This window comes from Anolis carolinensis, chromosome 3, assembly GCF_035594765.1.
Source record: "Anolis carolinensis isolate JA03-04 chromosome 3, rAnoCar3.1.pri, whole genome shotgun sequence".
Taxonomy (NCBI): Eukaryota; Metazoa; Chordata; class Lepidosauria; order Squamata; family Dactyloidae; genus Anolis; species Anolis carolinensis.
In genome coordinates, this window is record NC_085843.1 from 69574574 (window position 1) to 69596141 (window position 21568).

The window sequence follows — 21568 nt, forward strand, 5'->3', positions numbered from 1 at the left end:
TAAAATAAAAATAAATTAAAAAAAAAAGGATAAGGGCTAAGATGGCAAGCTGCAATGTAATCGGATGGTAGACAGTGTAGTGACTTCTGGCGCTGCTCACACCTCCCAGGTCGGTAATGTTGCTGAATAGCTTGATGGTTGACCAGACACTTGATGGAGCGCAGCTGGAACTCTTGCCGCCTCCCGGAACAGCGAGGTGGCGCATTGGGCCCAAGGAGGGCAAAGGCCTTTGGAAGAAGATCTGCTAGTGTCAAGACCCAGGCTACAGAACACCAATAACCATGCGCAGAGGCCGGATTCTATCTAATATCTTTATTAAAGGAATATATAAAGTCAATAAAAACAAGTGAAGAATATAGTTCAGAAGTAGACCTTTCAGGAAAGGTCAAATATAGTCCAGGAAAATAATGTCCAATATGTGATATTAGAGTCCAAAGTTATAATCCATTAACCGAAACACACACTTTGCCAAGCAATAGTGTGGGGAGATGACAAGGTCTTTTAGTCCATTGAAGCTTGACAACAAGGCTGGAAAACAAACTAGATTCTTGGCTAAACAAGACTTGATACGAGACAAACAAGAAGCAAGAACAAGGTCCGTGGTGAGGTCCACGGTCAAACGTGAAACAAGGCAGGCTTGGAACTTGGTCCGGGAAACAAGGAACTGGGGATTACGAAGTCCACACACGATCTCACTCCTCAAGCTGACGAGTTAACTCCGCAAGGTTTCCTTTGCGGCAAAACACCTAAATAGGGTCTCGTTTCCCGCCAGAAAAACACTTTCCCTGGAGAACGAGAAGTGAAACCCAACTCCACAGCTAATATATATATTAGCTGTGCCCGGCCACGCGTTGCTGTGGCGAAGTATGGTGGTATGAGAAATAAAGTATTGAGGAATTGGTGGTAGTTAAGGTAAAGGGTAAACATTTTCCCCTGATATTAAGTCCAGTCATGTCTGACTCAGGGGGTTGGTGCTCATCTCCATTTCTAAGCCGAAGAGCCTGCGTTGTCTGTAGACACTTCCAAGGTCATGTGGGATGACTGCATGGAGCGGTGTTACCTTCCCACCGGAGCAGTACCTATTGATGCACTCACATTTGCATGTTTTTGAACTTCTGGGTTGGCATCAGCTGGGGCTAACAGTGGGGGTTCTCTCCGCTCCCCCAATTCAAACCTTTCGGTCCTGTAGTTCAGCAGCTCAGCGCTTTAACATGCTGCGCCATCAGGGGATATTATTTCCTAAAGGTTGTGAATATACAATATTTCTGATTTTTTTTGTCTGTTGGAGGCAAGTATGAATGCTGCAATTAGGAAAAATGATTAGGATGTAATGGCCTTGCAGCTTTAAAGCCTGGCTTTTTCCTCCCTGAGTGAATTTTTTGTTGGGAGGTGTTAGCTGGCCCTGATTGTTTCCTGTCTGGAATTCCCTTGTTTTCAGAGTGGTGTTCTTTGAAATATTTTATGTGCTTCTACTGTCAGTGGCCCTGAGAAAACAGAGGATTTGCCAGACTTTGATGATGGGAATACTTTGTTGGGATGTTAGCTGGCCCTGATTGTTTCCTGTGTGGAATTCCCCTGTTTTCAGAGTGTTGTTCTTTATTTAGTGTTCTGATTTTAGAGATTGTATTGTTCTGTTTTATTTTACTACATTATTTTTTATATATTCTGATTTTAGTGTTTTTGAATCCTTGGAGCCAGATTGTATTCATTTTCACGGTTGACCGCAACAAAATAATAATAATAATAATAATAATAATAATAATAATAATAATAATAGTAATAATAATGACTTTGGTAATACACAGTGTTTCACTGCCTTCTCAGCTTCCTTTCTGGAAGAATCCTTTATTGGGAGGTGTTAGCTGGCCCTGATTGTTTCCTTTGTGGAATTTCCAATTTCCCTGCTTTATTTACTTTCTTTATTTCTTTATTTACTGTCCTGGTTTTAGAGATTATATTGTTCTGCATTATTCTATCCCAGTAATTATTTCATATTAAAGTAGAATCTCACTTATGCAACATTTGCTTATACAATGTTCTGGATTATCCAACACAGTCTGCCTTTTCATAATCAATGTTTTTGTAGTCAGTGTTTTATATTCATTGTGATATTTTAGTGGTAAATTTGTAAATATAGTACAGTAGAGTCTCACTTATTCAACATAAACGGGCCGGCAGAATGTTGAATAAGTGAATATGTTGGATAATAAGGAGGCATTAAGGAAAAGCCTATTAAATATCAAATGAGGTTATGATTTTACAAATGAAGCACCAAAACATCATGTTAGACAACAAATTTGGCAGAAAAAGTAGTTCAATATGCAGTAATGCTATGTAGTAATTACTGTATTTATGAGTTTAGCACCAAAATATCACGATATATTGAAAACATTGACTACAAAATGTGTTGGATAATCCAGAATGTTGGATTAAGCGAGTGTTGGATAAGTGAGACTCTCCTGTAATTACTATATAGCATTACTGCACATGGAACTACTTTTTCTGTTAAATTTGTTGTATAATATGATGTTTTGGTGCTTAATTTGTATAACGATTACCTAATTTGATGTTTAATCGGCTTTTCCTGAATCCCTTCTTATTATCCAACATATTCACTTATCCTGCCGGCCTGTTTATGTTGGATAAGTGAGACACTACTGTATATTTATAATCTTATATTATCTGCTTAGAACTGGATTATATGAGGCCCCTTCTTCACAGCTGTATAAAATGCACACTGAAGTGGATTATATGGTAGTGTGGAGTCAAGATAATCCAGTGCAAAGCAGATAATATAAGATTATAAATGGGTTATATAGCTGTGTGGAAGGGCCTTGAGTCTACACTGCCATATAATCCAGTGCAAATTAGATAATCTGTGGAAGAGGGCTGAGGCCTAAGTCTGCCTGTCCCATGAGCTGAGTTGGTTGCTAGAAGACCAAGTGGGCAGAGATTAGCCCTCTAAACTGGCAGCAATTGGATAAAAACAATTATTGCTCTCCCTCTAATTAGGACTTTATTTTTCTTTTCTTTTTGTTGTATCAACCTAGAGGCGTGGATGATGGGTTGTGTTGTCAAATTTCAAGGTTGGGGGCCTGTAATTCTGTTGTTTTGTCCGGTGCCCTGATTCCATCACTCTTTTATATATATAGATATGACATAATCTATGTAAGAATGAAGAAGGCAGGGCCAGGAAGACATCTTTCCACCATGTCTCCTTTACCATCAGATGGGAGCACTCCCTCCCTCCCAAGGTCTAACTGCCATTCTAGACCAGAATGAAGAAGGCGGGGCCAGGAAGGCATCTTTCCACCATGTCTCCTGTATCAATTTAACGATATAATAATATATAATAATATTATACTATACTAATATTATAATATATTGTATATACATGTAATATTAATAATAATATTATGATGTAATACAATGTAATAATAATTATAATTCACTATTATAATTGTATATTTATATTATATGCAATATTACAATATTGCAATATAGTCATATAATATAATATACTGTATGTATATTATAATATAATATTATAATATACAGTGTGTTAAAGCGCTGAGCTGCTGAACTTGTAGACTGAAAGATCCCAGGTTCAAATTCCAGGAGCGTAATAAGCGCCTGCTGTTAGCACCAGCTCCTGCCAACCTAGCAGTTCGAAAACATGCAAATGTGAGTAGATCAATAGGTACCGCTCCAGCGGGAAGGTAACGGTGCTCCATGCAGTCATGCCAACCACATGACCTTGGAGGTGTCTACGGACAACGCCGGCTCTTTGGCTTAGAAATGGAGATGAGCACCAAACCCCAGAGTCGGTCACGACTGGACTTAAAGTCAGGGGAAAACCTTTACCTTACCTTTAACCTTTTTATATCTACCTGTAAACCGCCCTGAGTGAGAAGGGCGGGATATAAATGTCGCTAATAAATAAATAAATTATATGTAGGAAAGCATGTATACAGAAAGTGGCCCAAAATGCTATGGCCAAATTGTTAATAGGCCCAATTATAGATAGTATGTGTTTCCTTGGTTACAACAGCTTGACGGATGATTTATCTGTTTGGAGGCACAACTCATTGTGGTGAATATGAACAAGAAGATCCTGTAAAACTTGAGAACAAGATATTTGAAATATCACACAGTATGACCCTTGTATCCATGAGGGATACATTCATCAACTTTCCATGAAAACAGGACACTGTGGGTAATAACAAGCCCTGTTGAAGTAAATAACTTCTGCTGGAGGTTACGATGGAGGCACCCTGTAGGACTAGAAAATTCCTAAAGAGGTCTAGGCTTTCCAGGGCAACTTTGTGGTAATTTCTGGCAGAAGCATACCATGGAATCAACCTCAAAGGAAACATTTTATTGCAAATGAATAGATGAAACTACAGTTACCAGTCCTGCAGGTTGAATTGTGTTCTCCTTTTATAAAACTGTTGGGGTTTTAGATTGTTTTGAGAAGGCCTTGTTTCAGTGTTTGCCATTTAAAGAGGCCTATTTGATTTGATGTAGGAGAGCACTTTTGTGTTATAATTCCCTCTGTGTCAGAAGTATTAGCCTGTTACCCTCACTTCTGCCAGCAACAGGCAGGTCTTTTACATCTAGCTGGGCTTTAAGTGAAGGAAGATGTGCTTATTTTTATGAAGCTGTTTTAAATTCTATTTTAACCTACTTATCTATGTATCTCTAATGACCCATTTTTATCCCATGTGAAATCCAAACAATTATTTTAAATTGATTTTTTAAAATTAGATTTTCCTGTTGTCAGCTACCATGAGGCATAATGACATTTGGGATGAAAAAAACAAGATTGATTGAAAACAGGGTTGATTATCTTAGTGACATTTTTGGATCAAACAAAAAATTATTTGCATCACTTATAAACTAATAAGGTTTTATTGCATAAATTTTGTGTATCTGAATCTAGTAGCACAATGAACATCTGTATTTTCATCACATGGTGAGTCTAAGAATCTTTTAATATTCTTTAGGAAAGATGGATCAAAAGAGCCTATAGTTGAAATGAGAAGAGAGGATGAAAGAATTGCCAATCATGAAGATGGAAGCCCAGTAAATGAACCCAATGAAACAACCCCTTTGACAGAACCAGAGTACGTAATATGGCACTTTAAATACTTCACGGATACATATCCTAATTCAAAATAAATAATTGGAGTGGAACAAAAATTATATTGATGTCAGTACAACTCTAATAGATAGATTGTAGGTGTAAATTGCAGGCACAGACTTATGGGAAGAGGGAGAAGGAGGGAAGAGTGTTTTAATCTCTCCTCTTAAACTGTACTCCCAAACTGGAACTAAATGCTTTTTTGATATTGGAAGAAAATATTTTGTTGGTGTGATTGAGAATTATACATCTGAATCAGTAAATGTATTCAATAAATCACAATTACTTTCTCAAATATCTGCACATCACTGATTCCCAGTTTTGGGGGGAGGGGCTAGAGAAAGCTTTAGAATTGGAAACCGATTCATTGCTTATATCTAAAATGGAAATGACAAATGAGGAACCTTTGTTATTTAGTTATTTCCCAATTTTGTAGAGACCCTGTGCACATATAATTTTTAAATCAAAAAATCCAGAGACAAATCAGAATTAGGAGAAGTTGGAGGAAGGCGAATAGAAGTGTAATAAATATACAAAAATTATTCTTCTGTGAAATGAAAGATGTGCCATGGCAGTACCTTTCTATGATGGAGGGATTGCACACCTATGTAAGGCAAGAGGCTATATTAATGATAGGTGATGGTAGGGTTTTTGCTGAGGAAAGAAACTAAATGTACCAAACAGTTACTAGACAACAGTAGTAGTGGGGTGTGCAACACTGGCAGAAGATTGCTCAAAGACAACAGCAGTTGCACTATAACAAACATATGTTAATCCTAAAAAGAAAACGGTAATGTCAAACCATTTCTAGAGTGTTTTACATTTATTGTAAGCATGGGTTATGAATGTAATATTATCTCCTTTTTGCTTTCTCACAGGAAACTGCCATTAAAGGAAGAAAATGGAAAAGAAGTTTTAAATTCAGATACTATAGAAATCAAAATTTCCAATGACATCATCCAGTCAAAAGAAGATGATAGCAAAGCATAATACAACAATTACAGCTGTCTTGGGGGGGGGGGGGCATTTGGATTAAATAAATTTGTGACCAAAACTTTACATTTGACCTTAGTTTCTAGAGCAACCTAAATGACATAACTAATAGAAGTAGTTCAACCTGCTTCTATTGACTGCCCGTGTTTTATTATTATTATTATTATTATTATTATTATTATTATTATTATTATTATTATTTTACTTCAATAGTTTTAGTTTGTAGTCCTGGCTGACATTAGCCCCGTTATATCTGTTCAGTGATCAGCCAATATAAATATTGTAACTTATTTTATTGCTGAAAAGGTTTATTTATAAGTTAAAATGCCCCCTTAGCCACAGACTTTACATGAGACACAGAGACAGCTATACCACTTGTGATGGAAATTAAACCCATGAGAGAAAGTGCCATACACATTTATATTTGTTTGTATTTGCAATTTTAAATGATTTTGGTTGCCTTTAAAAGAAAAAAATATATATAAATATATATAAATATAAATATATATATATATAATATATCAGTCTCAGTTAGAAATTAGATATATTTAGCTGGCAAAGGCTAATACTGTCCTCAGCTGCAGCTGACCTTTGACACGAGAATAGACTGAATTTCCTCATGGTAATAACCCTGCACTTCACACTGATTCTTAAAGACAATGAAGGGTTAATAGGTTTGATGTACAGATTTTAACAAAGTTGTGAACTATTTTGATGAAAATATTGATCACATCCTAACTATCCAAGTCCACAGAAATTTAAGTGCTTCAGATATTTTGTATTTATGTTTGGAGGATTGTGTGTAAGCTAAAATTGTCAAAATTTATTTTGTGTGAAAATCAGAATCCTGGAATATAACCATAGCACTCAGCTTCAAAGGAAATCTTGCAACAATAAATACAAGCTCAATTGAGTTGCCTCACTGAATTTATAAAACATAATATTGTTCATTATTTGCTTTCAATCACTTAGTCTGAAAATAAATTTCATTGTTATCATATACAGAGACAGCAAAAAAAAAAAAAAAAGGGGGCCAGGATACAAAGAACTATTTTTTCCTTGATCTTAACCAATGAGATCTTCATTTTTTCATTCTTTTGGATAGTCACCACTCCATATCACAAACATTTTTGGAAACTGTCCTCAGTTTTAAAAGATATGTGCCACTCAAAAGTTAATATTTAAGATAAACAGTTCAAGTGTCTCTTTCAATATGGTGAACTAGTCACATACTTTTTAATGTCTGGGGTGGAATTAAACAGTGAAGCATTTTAATTAATCTCCACCATTTTTTCCACTTAGAAATAACCATTTATATTGGAAGTAGCCCTAAGGAAAAATAGTAATAATTCCATAGTTCGGATCAGGATGACATCCAGCATTATGCATCCCTATTGAATAAATAAATAAATAAACATTAAGCATATGTATTCAGTAAATCTGACTAGTGAAAATTTGATTGATTTCAGTGGTTTAGATCCCTTCTTATCTTGGAAGTTAGGCAAGGTCGGCTAGGAGTAATATTTGGATGGGAAATTGCCAATAAATACAAGCTCTGGGCAATATCTCTGGGAAAGGAACTGAATATTCCTTGTCTAATGAAAAGATATGAAATGTATGGTATCACCATAGATTGACATGTGTAAAGGTACACACTCTCTCTCTCACACACACACACACCATAGGTGAAGCTAAGGCCATCAGTCTTACTCATAGGTAGCTGACGTATTTGGGAGATTCATTTTTACATACATTACTAATATTGTCATGGCAAGCAAATATGACAAGTGTTTCAGATAAACAAATCAATCTCTAAGGAGAAGTGTGGTAGCAACAGAGGCATCTGGAAAACAATGAAGTAAGTGCTTGGATGGGAGACAGCCAACGAACATTAGGTGCTGTGGGCTATATTTCAGAATTGGCAAAACCACCTTTGTATGTTTCCTGCCTAAGAAAATCCAATGGAATTCATGGGCTCATCATAAGTCAATAGACATCTTAAAGGCATATATGCACACATAAGAATTTTCTGGAATCTTCTTTAAAATCTTAAGCTTGATTATGTTTGGTCAGGAAAGTAAAACTGCTGTTTATCAACAATATCATACAAAGTCTTGAATTTCAATTCAACAAATCAGACAGAACAATTAGCAACATATTATAACCTTTTTCTACATTCTTAGCCCGCTTCCCCAGGATTGAATATTTATTAGAAATATTCTTAAACATTATGATGGGCTGGACTATAAATAAAAAGCTACTATTATAAAGTTTATAATATATATTTTATCTCAATATCTTTTATAAGTCTCTGAATGAATAGACCACACAACATTTCAGATGTATATAATTCTAATTAAAGATACTAAGATGAATTGAAATCCCCAAATGACTAGCATGCCTGGTAGAAGAGCAGCTGCCTGTGATTGTGCAAGTAAATAGGTAATAGTGTTATTTGTGGATCCTGAACTAACAATATAATCCAACACAATCTGATTCATGTTTTTCCAGAAAGAATTCTTACCACAATCTGATTCATGTTTTTCCAGAAAGAATTCTTACCGAGTTCACTATGTATCACAGCTCAATAAAAAGATATGGGATTGCAACCTCAAAAAGAAACCCTATGTATTCATAAGATACATGTGGTAACTAATGGCCTAGCTCCTTTATTTTTATGTTACTTCCAAAATGGAAAATATCCCATGTAAATCTCATAAATATGCATGCCACATCTTGCTATTGAGTTTCATAAAAAGAAACTTAGTTGTAAAAATATTAATTTAAGTCCCAACAAGGTTATAAATTGTTTATGTTTCCTGACAAAAATAGATGGAAAATTACATGACACTGAAAGCTTTTTGTAGCTGTTACTTTTAAGTAAAGACCAGAGATGGGAATGGCTGCAAGCAAAAAACATTAGTTGATAGCAGCACAGGGACTATGGGCAGTGATTGCATAAGACTACAGAATTTCATGTCTTGAGAGATTACTGTAGCATCAGCATAAGTTGGTGACATTACAGATCTCATCCCTACTCCATGATAACGTTTGAATCCCATGTTAAGGGGGAAATGAATCTGCTCTGGTTTGAATGTTAAAAGAGCTATCCAAGGTACTAATGTTATTTCAGAAATTGAATTTAGCACTTTGGACAGCTGAGGGATGCAAATCTTCACTTATTTCATTCCTAATTGCAAGAAGAGGGCCATAGTTTTTTTCACAATACTGAAGAAAAAGATTTTTTTACATAGCACTTAAGGTATTCACACTTTGCAAAATCTCGCAGGGATATACGCTGCAAAGAAACACATATTTGCATAGAAAAAACCTATGTTTGGTTGTGTACAGAGTAATTAATTATGCTAGAGACTTTGAGTAGTGCAAATAAACTTTGAACTACACTATTCTATTCTACACTATTTTATTGTTTTGCTTTTGCTTTTATATTGTTGTGTCTGGGCAAGGCCCCATGTAAGCCACCCCGAGTCCGTTTGGGGAGATGGGGCGGGGTATAAGAATAAAGTTATTATTATTATTATTATTATTATTATTATTATTATTATTATTATTATTATTATTGGCAGGGTTACCAAAGCATGTTAGAACCCATCATTCTGACAGGAATCAAATAGATGAATATTATTTACATCTTTTGGATAACTCTTTTAAACTGGATACTAAAACACAGAGCAGTTCAATTGTCTCAGTGGCATAGACATACGAGTCATGACTGTCCTTGCCCTGCTGGGACATTTTTTGTCAGAATTCTTTGGAAATCCTAATCTTGAATGAAACAATGAGTAATTTTAACATTTTTGTGTTGTCAGAAAGGCTTTGAAAATGGCACAATTCAGAAATATTATTTGCAGTTCAGTGCTTATTCTATACAAAATATACAGATGGTATACTTACGCACAGACAAAATAGCATTCTTCTACATAGAAACAGGTTTTTTCTTTGATATTACCAGAAAATAGTCTATGTAAAATTTTCATTGTTGGCACATTAATGATAATACCATTTATTCTTGTTATTTAAGCTTGTGAATATGATTATCTGTGCAGAGAATGTTGTTTTATGGACAGGGAAAAAGATGTGCAAATTTTGTGCAGAATACTGCATGGTTTTTTTTTTATCAATCCAGGATTCAGACCCTCAGGAAACATCTTTTCCAATTATTTAAGAATATTATTTCAACCCCTTTCTCCTTATCAATACACTATGTTGCAAATACTGGTGTTCTTGCTTCCTTTTTCCAATTTCTTTTTCTTTCTATACACTGAACCAGGCTTCCAGTGTCTCCTTGTACAAAGCTTAACATAAATAAGAATGATAACCAATGAAATATAGAATCGAGAAATGTCTGCCAGCCAGCCATGGTACTTTTATGATACATACCTATAGATTTACACTCACCCATCTTTTCTTGGCTTTTCCCCATATTTTTCTCCAGTCCTCTTCATTTTGACATTCTAGTTCTGCAGCCAACAGAATTCCAATCATGCTGATGTTTTCTTCTTGTGCATGAATGGTGCTATACTCAAGCACTTACAATGAAAGCTTGTAATTCACTATTATTATAAGAGATGATTTAAACCTAAGAATCACCTGCCAAGCCTAAAAAAGTTCACATATAGTGGCATATAAATATGTAGGGATCCTTCATAAACAGAGTAACCATTGTATGTCTTTCATATATACACAGTAAAATTAAATTGAAGTGGACTGTTTTAACATCTAACCATAAAATAAATTCCACTAATTATTTCTAAGATTTTATCAGAAAGCAGGTTTTTTATCCTTATTAATCTGAAATTCTACATTTAAGTGCCAATTAGTGAGACTTTTTCCTTAAATAATTAAAATGTCTGTGCCTTTGAGTAGCATCCATGCCACTCTATTTTAGTAAAGCTAACGAAAATGAAAACCTTTAATTATTTGACTAAGGATCCCTCTTTCTGTGAATACAGAGCCCTAGGCATGCATCCTTCTCAGATTACAAATATGAAGATTCATCAAAATGCAAACCTACCCAAAATGTATGGAATCATCCTATATTTCCCCATTTGTTTTGTTTGTTGGTAAATGTACTTATATGTGCACAGAATCCTGTGTTTCCGTTACAGCCTGCAATTATTTTTTCTTCACATAGGTTTTTTTGGCTCCATGCTTCCATTTTTTAATGAAGCCTGCCGAGTGTCATAAGATGACGTTGGCTAGGTAACTCTGATAGAGCTACCCACGCTTTTCTCTCCTTTTTCCATATGATGGGAGAAAGAGTGACAGGGTAATGTGTGTTGCCTCCCTTTCACCCATTTGATGGGCACAGGGACAGGGCGCCTGATCCCATCCCTGCTGTATGATGGGAGGAGGGAGGGTGCACAGGGTGCCACAAGGCACCATACGCACATTCCATTTCATCTGGAAATGGAATGTGCTGGCAAAACGGCATGGCTCAAGAGGCTGTGTGAAGTGGTCCATAGTTAATGTTCTCTTTTGAAAATGAATTTCAAAGCTTTTTTTTAAAAAAAAAAAATAACACTCATTGACATCTCCCACAAAGTCTAAGAGAGAAACAGAAGACACAATGACATAGATTTTAAAATGTTATAGCCTTAAATCCTCATGTTTGTTAGACATGAGGATTTTAGAGCAATTTTCTGTGTGAAACATCATTCATTTTCCCTAACAACATTAATTCTGCCCCACAAGGGACGTGAATAATTATTTCCCTCAATTTATTAAGAAAAGTAAAAAAAAAAATGGGTGTTTCCCAACTATTGAACTGAGCTTCTCACCTTTAGCAGTCACAATAGTGCATTTACTCATGTTTTTTAACTATGGCATTCAATTTAATTTGTCCTATAGGTATGATTAAAAAACCTGTTAAAGTCACTGGCCACTACAACCAGAAAGAGTCAATCTGGATTTCAAGGTACTATGTATTGCCAGTGATTAGTCTGTTTTGTCCCCCAAACCTGGAGGCTTAGAGATACATGCTTCTGAAATTAGACTTTATTTGCAGTAGTGAAGCCAGGCATGCAAAAGGCAAAAATGCATAGGTGATGAGAGCTATCTCCTACAACAAACAAAATATCTTACACAATCTGAGGAGGACATTCTGATTACATGTGAAATGTATTATCTGGTTTAACCCAAGGTCTCGCTATGAGGGAAATGCAGCTTATCTCACAAAATAATTGTCCTTGAACATTTCATTGTTAAATGCTATCTCACATAACCAGGTTGAATGTTGATCTCAAAATATATTTGGGAAATAAAAATAGAGATATGAAGTCATTTCTCTCTGTTCAGCCCACAGTAATGGGATGTTCAAATCTACAAGACATATGCATTTCTATGCCACTACTTACTGACTGTACATTTTTTGTAGAGGTGAGTGACTATGGTGATAACACATAATGATTGGTAGCAGTACTGATGCACTTTTTTAATATGAAGAAATCCCTTTCATACACTGCTCTAAATATTTTTGACTTAAAAATTTGCATTATGAAAGTGTCTACTACTGTAAAATGTCTACAAAGTGCAACATTTACTAGATTTCCATCATCACTGTATAAATGACTGACCAATGACAATCTTATTCAAGCATTACTGATGACTAGGAACCTTCAGTCTTGAGATCAGTTATATTTATTATCTGATAGTCTCTGGAAATGAAAATAAAATCAGTACAACCCAGTCAGTGCTAAAGAATGGTGTCCCTTCAAATTCACAGTATTAAGGATTATGGTCTTAGAAAAAATCTGACCAAAATTAAAAGAAAAAAGACATTGTGTGCAAAAGTCTAAGATGGAAAACAAGATGGGAACCTCTGGTCTTCGAGATGTTTTGAAACTACAAGCTCCATCTGTCCTAATCACCACACACAAGGTGAAGGTTGATGGGAATACAATTGCATCTTAAGGGCCAAAGATTTTCCCTATATGTGAAAAAACAGCAGACGATGAGAAAAAGAGAAGCTACAGAGCAGTAAATATTATAGGATTATAGGCATGGTTAAAACAAAGTAAAAGTCCATATATGTCATAAATGGCAAACTTACCTGAAATGTATTTAAAATCTCCACTAGATTACAATTACAAAACTTTCTGAATGTATATGAATTCGTAATTTAAAAACTTAAAATCAAAGAGACAAATGTTTTTCAAGCTATGTAGCCTTCATAGACAATGATAGCTTTCCTGCTACACTCACATTTAGAAATGTTTTTTTTTTAATTCTGTGTACAGGTTAATTAAAACATACCAATTTGTTGTTTGTCAACATGCTGTTTCAACAGTCCATATATGGTATCTGGCACTTGGGTTATTGACTGTTGTGATAGCTACAACTAGAGTGTGTTTATTGTTTCAGAATTTTATGTTCCTATGAAATGCTGTATATATATCTAAACTGTAACAAAAGAAAAGAAAAGAAACATTACTGCAAATGCTGGTTTTGTATTTATGGAAGACATTGAAAGTATGGATTACAGTTATATCAATTATTTGTCACTCTCCACCATTTGTATATTAATAGTAAAGAGACTTTTACTTTAATGAAATGTTGCATTTTACTTTTATGATTTATGCTGTGTGCCAGGAATAACCTAGACTGGGGAGAGTATTAACAAAAATGCATTCACTATTCTAGATTGTGTTTCCCTAGAATAGAGATGGGAAACTTGGGAGCACTGCAACACCCACTATTTTGCCAGTGGGTATACTGACTAAGACTGATGGGTATGAAGTCCATAACATCAGGAAGGTTTCAAAGTTGTACTGCCCTATACTAAGAGAAATTATACATTATGAAAAATGAGAATAAATGTGTGTTTTTTCCTGTTACAGTAGAATCATAGAATCATAGAATCATAGAATAGTAGAGTTGGAAGAGACCTCAAGGGCCATCTAGTCCAACCCCCCGCTAAGAAGCAGGAAATCGCATTCAAAGCACCCCCGACAGATGGCCATCCAGCCTCTGCTTAAAAGCCTCCAAAGAAGGAGCCTCCACCACGGCCCGGGGGAGAGAGTTCCACTGCCGAACAGCCCTCACAGTGAGGAAGTTCTTCCTGATGTTCAGGTGGAATCTCCTTTCCTGTAGTTTGAAGCCATTGTTCCGTGTCCTAGTCTGCAGGGCAGCAGAAAATAAGCTTGCTCCCTCCTCCCTATGACTTCCCCTCACATATTTGTACATGGCTATCATGTCTCCTCTCAGCCTTCTCTTCTGCAGGCTAAACATGCCCAGCTCTTTAAGCCTCTCCTCATAGGGCTTGTTCTCCAGACCCTTAATCATTTTAGTTGCCCTCCTCTGGACGCTTTCCAGCTTGTCAGCATCTCCCTTCATCTGCGGTGCCCAAAACTGGACACAGTATTCCAGGTGTGGTCTGACCAAGGCAGAATAGAGGGGGAGCATGACTTCCCTGGATCTAGACGTTATTCCCCTATTGATGCAGGCCAAAATCCCATTGGCTTTTTTAGCTGCCGCATCACATTGTAGGCTCATGTTTAACTTGTTGTCCACGAGGACTCCAAGATCTTTTTCGCACACACTGCTGTCAAGCCAGGCGTCCCCCATTCTGTATCTTTGATTTCCATTTTTTCTGCCGAAGTGAAGTATCTTGCATTTGTCCCTGTTGAACTTCATTTTGTTAGTTTCGGCCCATCTCTCTAGTCTGTCAAGATCGTTTTGAATTCTGCTCCTGTCTTCTGGAGTGTTAGCTATCCCTCCGAGTTTGGTGTCATCTGCAAACTTGATGATCGTGCCTTCTAACCCTTCGTCTAAGTCGTTAATAAAGATGTTGAACAGAACCGGGCCCAGGACGGAGCCCTGCGGCATTCCACTTGTCACTTCTTTCCATGATGAAGACGACGCATTGGTGAGCACCCTTTGGGTTCGTTCGCTTAGCCAATTACAGATCCACCTAACCGTAGTTTTGTCTAGCCCACATTTTACTAGTTTGTTTGCCAGAAGGTCGTGGGGGACTTTGTCGAAGGCCTTACTGAAATCTAGATATGCTACATCCACGGCATTCCCTGTATCGACCCAACTCGTAACTCTATCGAAAAAAGAGATCAGATTAGTCTGGCATGACTTGTTTTTGGTAAATCCGTGTTGACTATTAGCAATGACCGCATTTGTTTCTAAGTGTTTGCAGACCACTTCCTTAATGATCTTTTCCAGAATCTTGCCTGGTATTGATGTGAGGCTGACCGGACGGTAATTGTTTGGGTCGTTCTTTTTTCCCTTCTTGAAGATAGGGACCACATTCGCCCTCCTCCAATCTGCTGGGACTTCTCCTGTTCTCCAAGAACTCTCGAAGATGATTGCCAGTGGTTCTGAAATAACTTCCGCTAGTTCCTTCAATACTCTTGGATGTAGCTGATCTGGCCCTGGGGACTTGAATTCGTTTAGAGTGGCCAAGTGTTCCTGGACAACTTGTTTCCCTATTTGGGGTTGGATTTCCCCCAATCCTTCGTCCATTCCATGTTGCTGAGGTTGAAGAGGTTGAGTACAATGCACATCCCTTTTAGGCAAGCTTTTGAAACACTCCATAGTTACAAGTAAGACAGAAGGCTTTGATTCCATCTCCAACACTGCAAATATATTGTTGCCAAACTGGATCATTTCATGGGATCAGTTGCTAAACAGCTTGCAAGCCTGGCTCTCCTTTGACATGTGAGGAACAAGAGCCTGTATTAATTGATATAGTTTAATTATTATTGAGTAGGATATTAAGTTGAAAGACGTTTTGTTTTGAATGCAAAGAGTTGTAGTGAATCATAGTAAAGACTATTTAATTCAGCATTCTGTTTCCCATGATGCTCAAACATATACCATTGGGAAGCCCAAAGCTAAAAGCAGAACATGAGAGCAATAGCCCTGTCCAGTGATTGGTATTCAGCTGCATGCTATCTGTCCCTGGATGGTACCTATGGTCCATCAAGGTGGATGAAATAGATAACCATTACTTCCATGAATTTGTTTAGTTGTTTTTAAAGATTTTGCAAGTTATAGTACATCTCCTCAGTGAGAAATGTGTGATTTAGCTATGAACTGTTTGAAATTATAATTGCTCCCCCATTTATATTTGCTTATCACCAAAAATAATTAAATAGGTAACAGTTAATAAAGTTTGCTTTAGCTAATCCCATCTCTGTTGTCTAGTTTTTTTATTCTACAGGTTGGGCAGTAATTACCTATTTAATTATTTTTGGTGATAAGCAAATATAAATGGGGGAGCAATTTGGCATGAGAGCAGCTGGCACAGTTAGTCTACCCAGACCTCTCCTGGGTGAAGACACCATAGCCCCTAAGAGGAATCTCTGAAACTCAGGGTTGCTTTCAGGTCCAGCTAGTAAACTGGAAATAAGCCCCCAAGCCACTTAGGCTCCTGATGAAGGGACAAGACCGAGAAATCAGCAAAGGATGGGAGATTTTCCCCAACCCCAAGGTCGAATGATACATAGGAGCATTTCTGAATTCCCATTCTGCACAAAATGTGCCAGTAGGTGTATCACAGGATCGTATCTCTCAATACCTGCCATGGAAACCCATTTAAAATACCTCACTTAGCCAATTCCCCATAATAATGTAGGACAGGAGAAAAAAATCTCATAAAAGAAGGGGGAGAATTCCTACATGGCCTGAAGGAACAAAAGCTGTATAAAGAGGCAGAAGGGCAGGTCAGAGAATTCCAGGAGGAAAGGTGGAGGGAGAGGCTGCCTTTTAAATACCAGCTCAGCCTGGCCTCCTCTCATTTCACCTTGGCATGTGATGCCAGGACAGATTTTACAACTGGTCAGCAAAATGGTATCCCATTCCCCACCGCCACCCTCATTGCTCAGTGGTGTGGGAAATAAAGTGATCTGTCCACAATTTCCAAGCATTCTTTAGGTTCTAAATCAGAGCATGGAGTCTGTTAAGATGGAGTCTGCTGTGTTTCAAATGTGATTTCATACTTTGATATGAAGACATTATAAACCTGGCAGTCTTCTGAACAAGGAATTCATTTTTTGCACAGATGCCTCATCCTATAGAAACATTTTTTTCAACTGAAAAAATGAAGTCAAAAAAATCTCATGAAATTATTTATTAACTTAAGAAAGAATTGCAGAAGTACTAGAGGAAAACCCAGGTATGTAAACTCAGATAAAAATGTTTAATTGCTCCTAAAGATACCTACAGACCTGGAGATTCCTAGAGAGAACGTATTAATTAGATTAACCAATAACCAAATCCACAAAAATTAAATTAGAAGTTACAGTTAAAGTAGAAAGTGTAGATGGGAACTAATCCAACCCCAGTCCCTAAAGTCAAACATTCCAATATCTGAGAACTCTTTGCTTTTCGTTCCTTGAAGTAAATGATACTTCATGGCAAACTATGGTTTGTGTTCTTCTTGTATCATATATTTGTTTTATTTTTATGTAAGAAGTAGCAGCAGATTTTAAACAAAATGAAGTTTTACCATTTTAAATCATTTGTGTGAATCAGCCCACAAAACCGATAAAAACCATTTAAAGTTTTTTGGTTTTTTATTCTGAATAGATCATTGCCTTACTGGATATTTTTATTCCACAAATAAGATACAGCCCAATTTTGCAGATAGTAGCTAAAATTTTGTTAGTAACATGCATGTGTATATGGTGCATACTTGCAGGCATATTTGTTTTTGGATGGGACTTAGGGGACTGCAAATTCTAGACATAGTTTCTTCTTGAACAGAAAAAAAACATTTTATTCCTCTTTCAAAGAAATACAATTGAGAAAAAAAAAACGTTTGTACACAGAATTGTAAAAGGCCTATTGCTTGTCTTTTTATGTGAATTCATGTAATATTGTATGAATTTTAATTATTGATCCTGGCTGGTTTAAAATGAAAGTGACATAGTAGGTTACCACTAATTTAGTCTCATAGATATGACAATAAACTCATGTTTATGTTAATGCATCTGGGTTCATTGTTAATATACAGTTAGACAGTATTCATTTAAAAATGAATATTCAACTGTAATACATAAAATATATTTTCCTAAATTGTATTAAAATGATATAAAAATGCATGTTCTGTTTCATTTCTCCAGCTCCAAAAAGCCATATTTGCATATGAATAAACACAGATGTGCCATAATTAGAAAATAATAATATTCAAAGAGCAAATGTAATTCATTTGGATGTTATGCCCACTTGAAGATCTTTGCTAAACAAACTTAAAACTTAGAATTGTCATTTTAACTATAACATAGCCATTACATAAAAATATACAACACAATTTGGTTTATTTTCAATTAATAGACAAGAGTGAGAATTGTATTTTAAGTTTTTGACAATACATGGGGCAACTCCATTCATTATTACAGCTCCATTGTTTATATCAAGTAATTTAAGTAACTAAATCCATGCAGTCTAGTCAGACTCCTGTCTACTTAGAAGTGAATGCCATTAAGTTCAATACATTTATTTTCATGCAAAAGGGTATAGGTTGTAGGACCAGTGAGGATAACACCACATTAGTGACTGAGCCAAATAGGAGGACACTGTTATTCTAAGAGATTGAGGAATTTCATTTATATCTTTTCTATCAGTTTTGACCATCAATGCAGTTTAAAACATATAAGCAAGCACGAAGTTATAAATTGATGATGATGATAAAGAAGAATCTGTCAGCAAACTATATGTCAGTGATTGTAATGTTTTCAACAGCATAACCAATCAGCTATCAGGAATAAAGCATGTCTAAAAGCCAAGTTTTAGTCATTAGGACCCCACAGCTTTTCCTGTAGTAATTCTAACATACCCACATAATTGTAATAATAATAATCATAATAGCCATAGGTAAGTATTTGGATGCTTGCATGCATGACTAAAATGGGAAGATGTTCTTAAACATTTCCATGCATGTTCTAAATGTATGAGATTTAAAATATGATTATAAGTATTCGGCTTCTGATTAGAAATTCAGTTTTACAAAGTGCATAAAGACAACTCATGTCCATATAATCAAGACCAAGTGTATTCAGGTGCATGGTGCCTATCATGCCCATGAAGACTCTCACTGTTTACCTCTATTTAAGCTCTTTTTAGTTAGAGGGATTATTTTTTTATGTACAGTTGGGGGGCGGGATCAATCTAGACAGTCTCGTCAAGGCACTTCTGGTTCATGAAAGAGTCAGCCTTTTTGTGAAGGTGAAAAGAGAGGAAGGGCAGAAGGTTGACAAAATAGCACGTTCAGTCGGAGCTGTATGAGCTGTATTCCAGTCCAGTCAGAGCAGTTGAACACAATACAAGAAAGAGAAAATAAGAAGAATCAAAGAAGAACTGTGTTTATCTCTCAAAGACTTTACATCTCCTCATAAAGACTTTGTAGTGAGACTCAGCAGAAAAGTCTAAAATTCTTATCAGTTAATAAATTCTTGTTTGATTCAACTATATAGTCTCCCATTTATCCCTACGCAGCCAGTTCACCTGCCAAGTAGTTAACATAGTGTGGGGGCACAACATTGAGTAAAAGAAGGCGATGCCACATGTTGGTGATTGCTCTATGGCTCATCCTAACATTATTTTCATACAGTCTGAATTGTATAAGGATTATGCTTTTTTTAACTCACCTTCTGTGATGAGTAGATTGGAATCCCAAGCAGGTTGATCATACTCTATTGCTCATCCTGACATTATTTTCGTATTGCCTGAGTTATATAAGGCTGATTCTCTTTTAACTCACTTTCAGTGGCATATAGATTAGAATACTAATCAAATTGATTTTGCACAGTGCAAGGAAAACTGCAAGTTAAAGTGTCTGATGCTGCACATTGTCAGTTCCTGACATTCTTCACATATGGCTTGAATTCTACAGGGCAGATGGTATGTATGAAGATACGGTACAAATTCTACAGGGCAGATTATATGTATGAAGTTCTGGTTTGTACAGGGCAGTTGGAGTTTACCTCTCTGTTGAGAGGAATGTTTTGAAAAGTCTTGAAAAGAGGGATTGAAGCCATGATTGGCTTTTTGGTGGGGAAAAGTGACTAGGCAGCTGGCTGGCGCTTTTTGTGGCCTGTTGAAATTTTAAATTAGATTCAATAGGCACCATGGTATCCCCTTTGTCAGTGAAGGGTGGGCTTCTGGAATGGTCTATCTAGGGTCTCTGCCTTGGCAGACTATGAAAGGGTCCACCCTTGAGGCTAGAATGGGGATTTTCTGGTAGAACTGGTAGCGTGAAGGCTGGGCAGGATTTTCTACCCCAGATATCCCCATGTTTAATTTGACGGTTTTTTTTAACTTACCTCTCACTATTTCTGTTGAAATTGGCTCTAGGAGGAGTCACTTAAATACATTTTCACTGGACATTTTTAATTAGATTCAGCAGGCACCATGGCATCCCCTTTCTAGGTGAAGGATGGGCTTCTGGTACTGTCTCTTTTGGGTCTCTACCTTGGTGGATTTTGAAAGGGTCCACTCTTGAGGCTAGAATTTGGTTTTTTCACTTTTGTAAAACCCTGTGGTTTGGGAGGGAGCACACACAGGATGGCCTTTCTGTTAAGACTGACCAGGGTGAGCAGCCAAAATAGTTTGGATTGCCCCTTGGGGTTGAGGTGCTGGCCCAGTGTGATCTGTTGAAGTTGTCGGTTATAGGTCAAATTATAGCCCCTTTAGAGTATATGATTGTTGTCCAGCCTCTTTATTTTGTAGTCAAAGTTCAATTAGTTTTACACTGTGCATAAAGCTAAGTCATGTTCATATAATCAAGGCCAAGTGTATTCAGGTTCATCCATACTTGCAACGTTTCTGTACCTACTCCTTCTTTGTCTCCATCCAAAATGATGTGAAGTCCCGTTTCGTAATTAAACTGACCTCTCTGTAACTCCAGTGTCTTTTGCCTTTAGAGATTCAAAACATGAAAGTGACAGAGGAGCATATACTTTCAGAGGAAAATCAAAAAAGGCCTTCAGAAATGCTTAAAATTCTATATGGACACATCAAAGAAAAATCACAGAAAAGTGAAATACTGTTTTAAAGCACGTTTAGGTGGCTGAATAGCAATGAATAATTCATTTGGTGAATGGGCTTTTTTAAAAAAACTGTTTTATGATTGATTCTTCAGAATTCAAAAACCAATAGTAAATTGCTTTTCAAAATAACCTTAGTTTTCAGCTTGTTCACAAACAAAATGTCAAATATTGCAGTTTAAAAAGTTTGAAATTACATAGGATATTTAATAATATTCGCCCCGGTGGTGAAGTGCGTTAAAGCGCTGAGCTGCTGAACTTGCAGACCGAAAGGTCCCAGGTTCAAACCTGGAGTGGTGTGAGAGGCCACTGTTAGCTCCAGCTCCTGCCAACCTAGCAGTTTGAAAACATGCCAATGTGAGTAGATCAATAGGTATCACTCCAGCGGGAAGGTAACGGCGCTCCATGCAGTCAT

The 21568-nt window shown here is 36.6% G+C and overlaps 1 protein-coding gene across 2 annotated transcripts in view; it reads left to right on the forward strand.

The window, feature by feature from the left end:
- The window catches only part of ncam2 (neural cell adhesion molecule 2), a 401448-nt gene extending 394399 nt beyond the window's left edge, over nt 1–7049 (forward strand). For both annotated transcript variants that reach the window (XM_008107636.3, XM_062975024.1), the window contains 2 exons: nt 5007–5126; nt 6022–7049. In XM_008107636.3, coding sequence (XP_008105843.2) covers nt 5007–5126; nt 6022–6133 — 232 coding nt within the window. In that variant the 3' untranslated portion in view covers nt 6134–7049. The remainder of the gene's footprint in view (nt 1–5006; nt 5127–6021) is intronic.
- The last annotated feature ends 14519 nt before the right edge of the window (nt 7050–21568 follow it).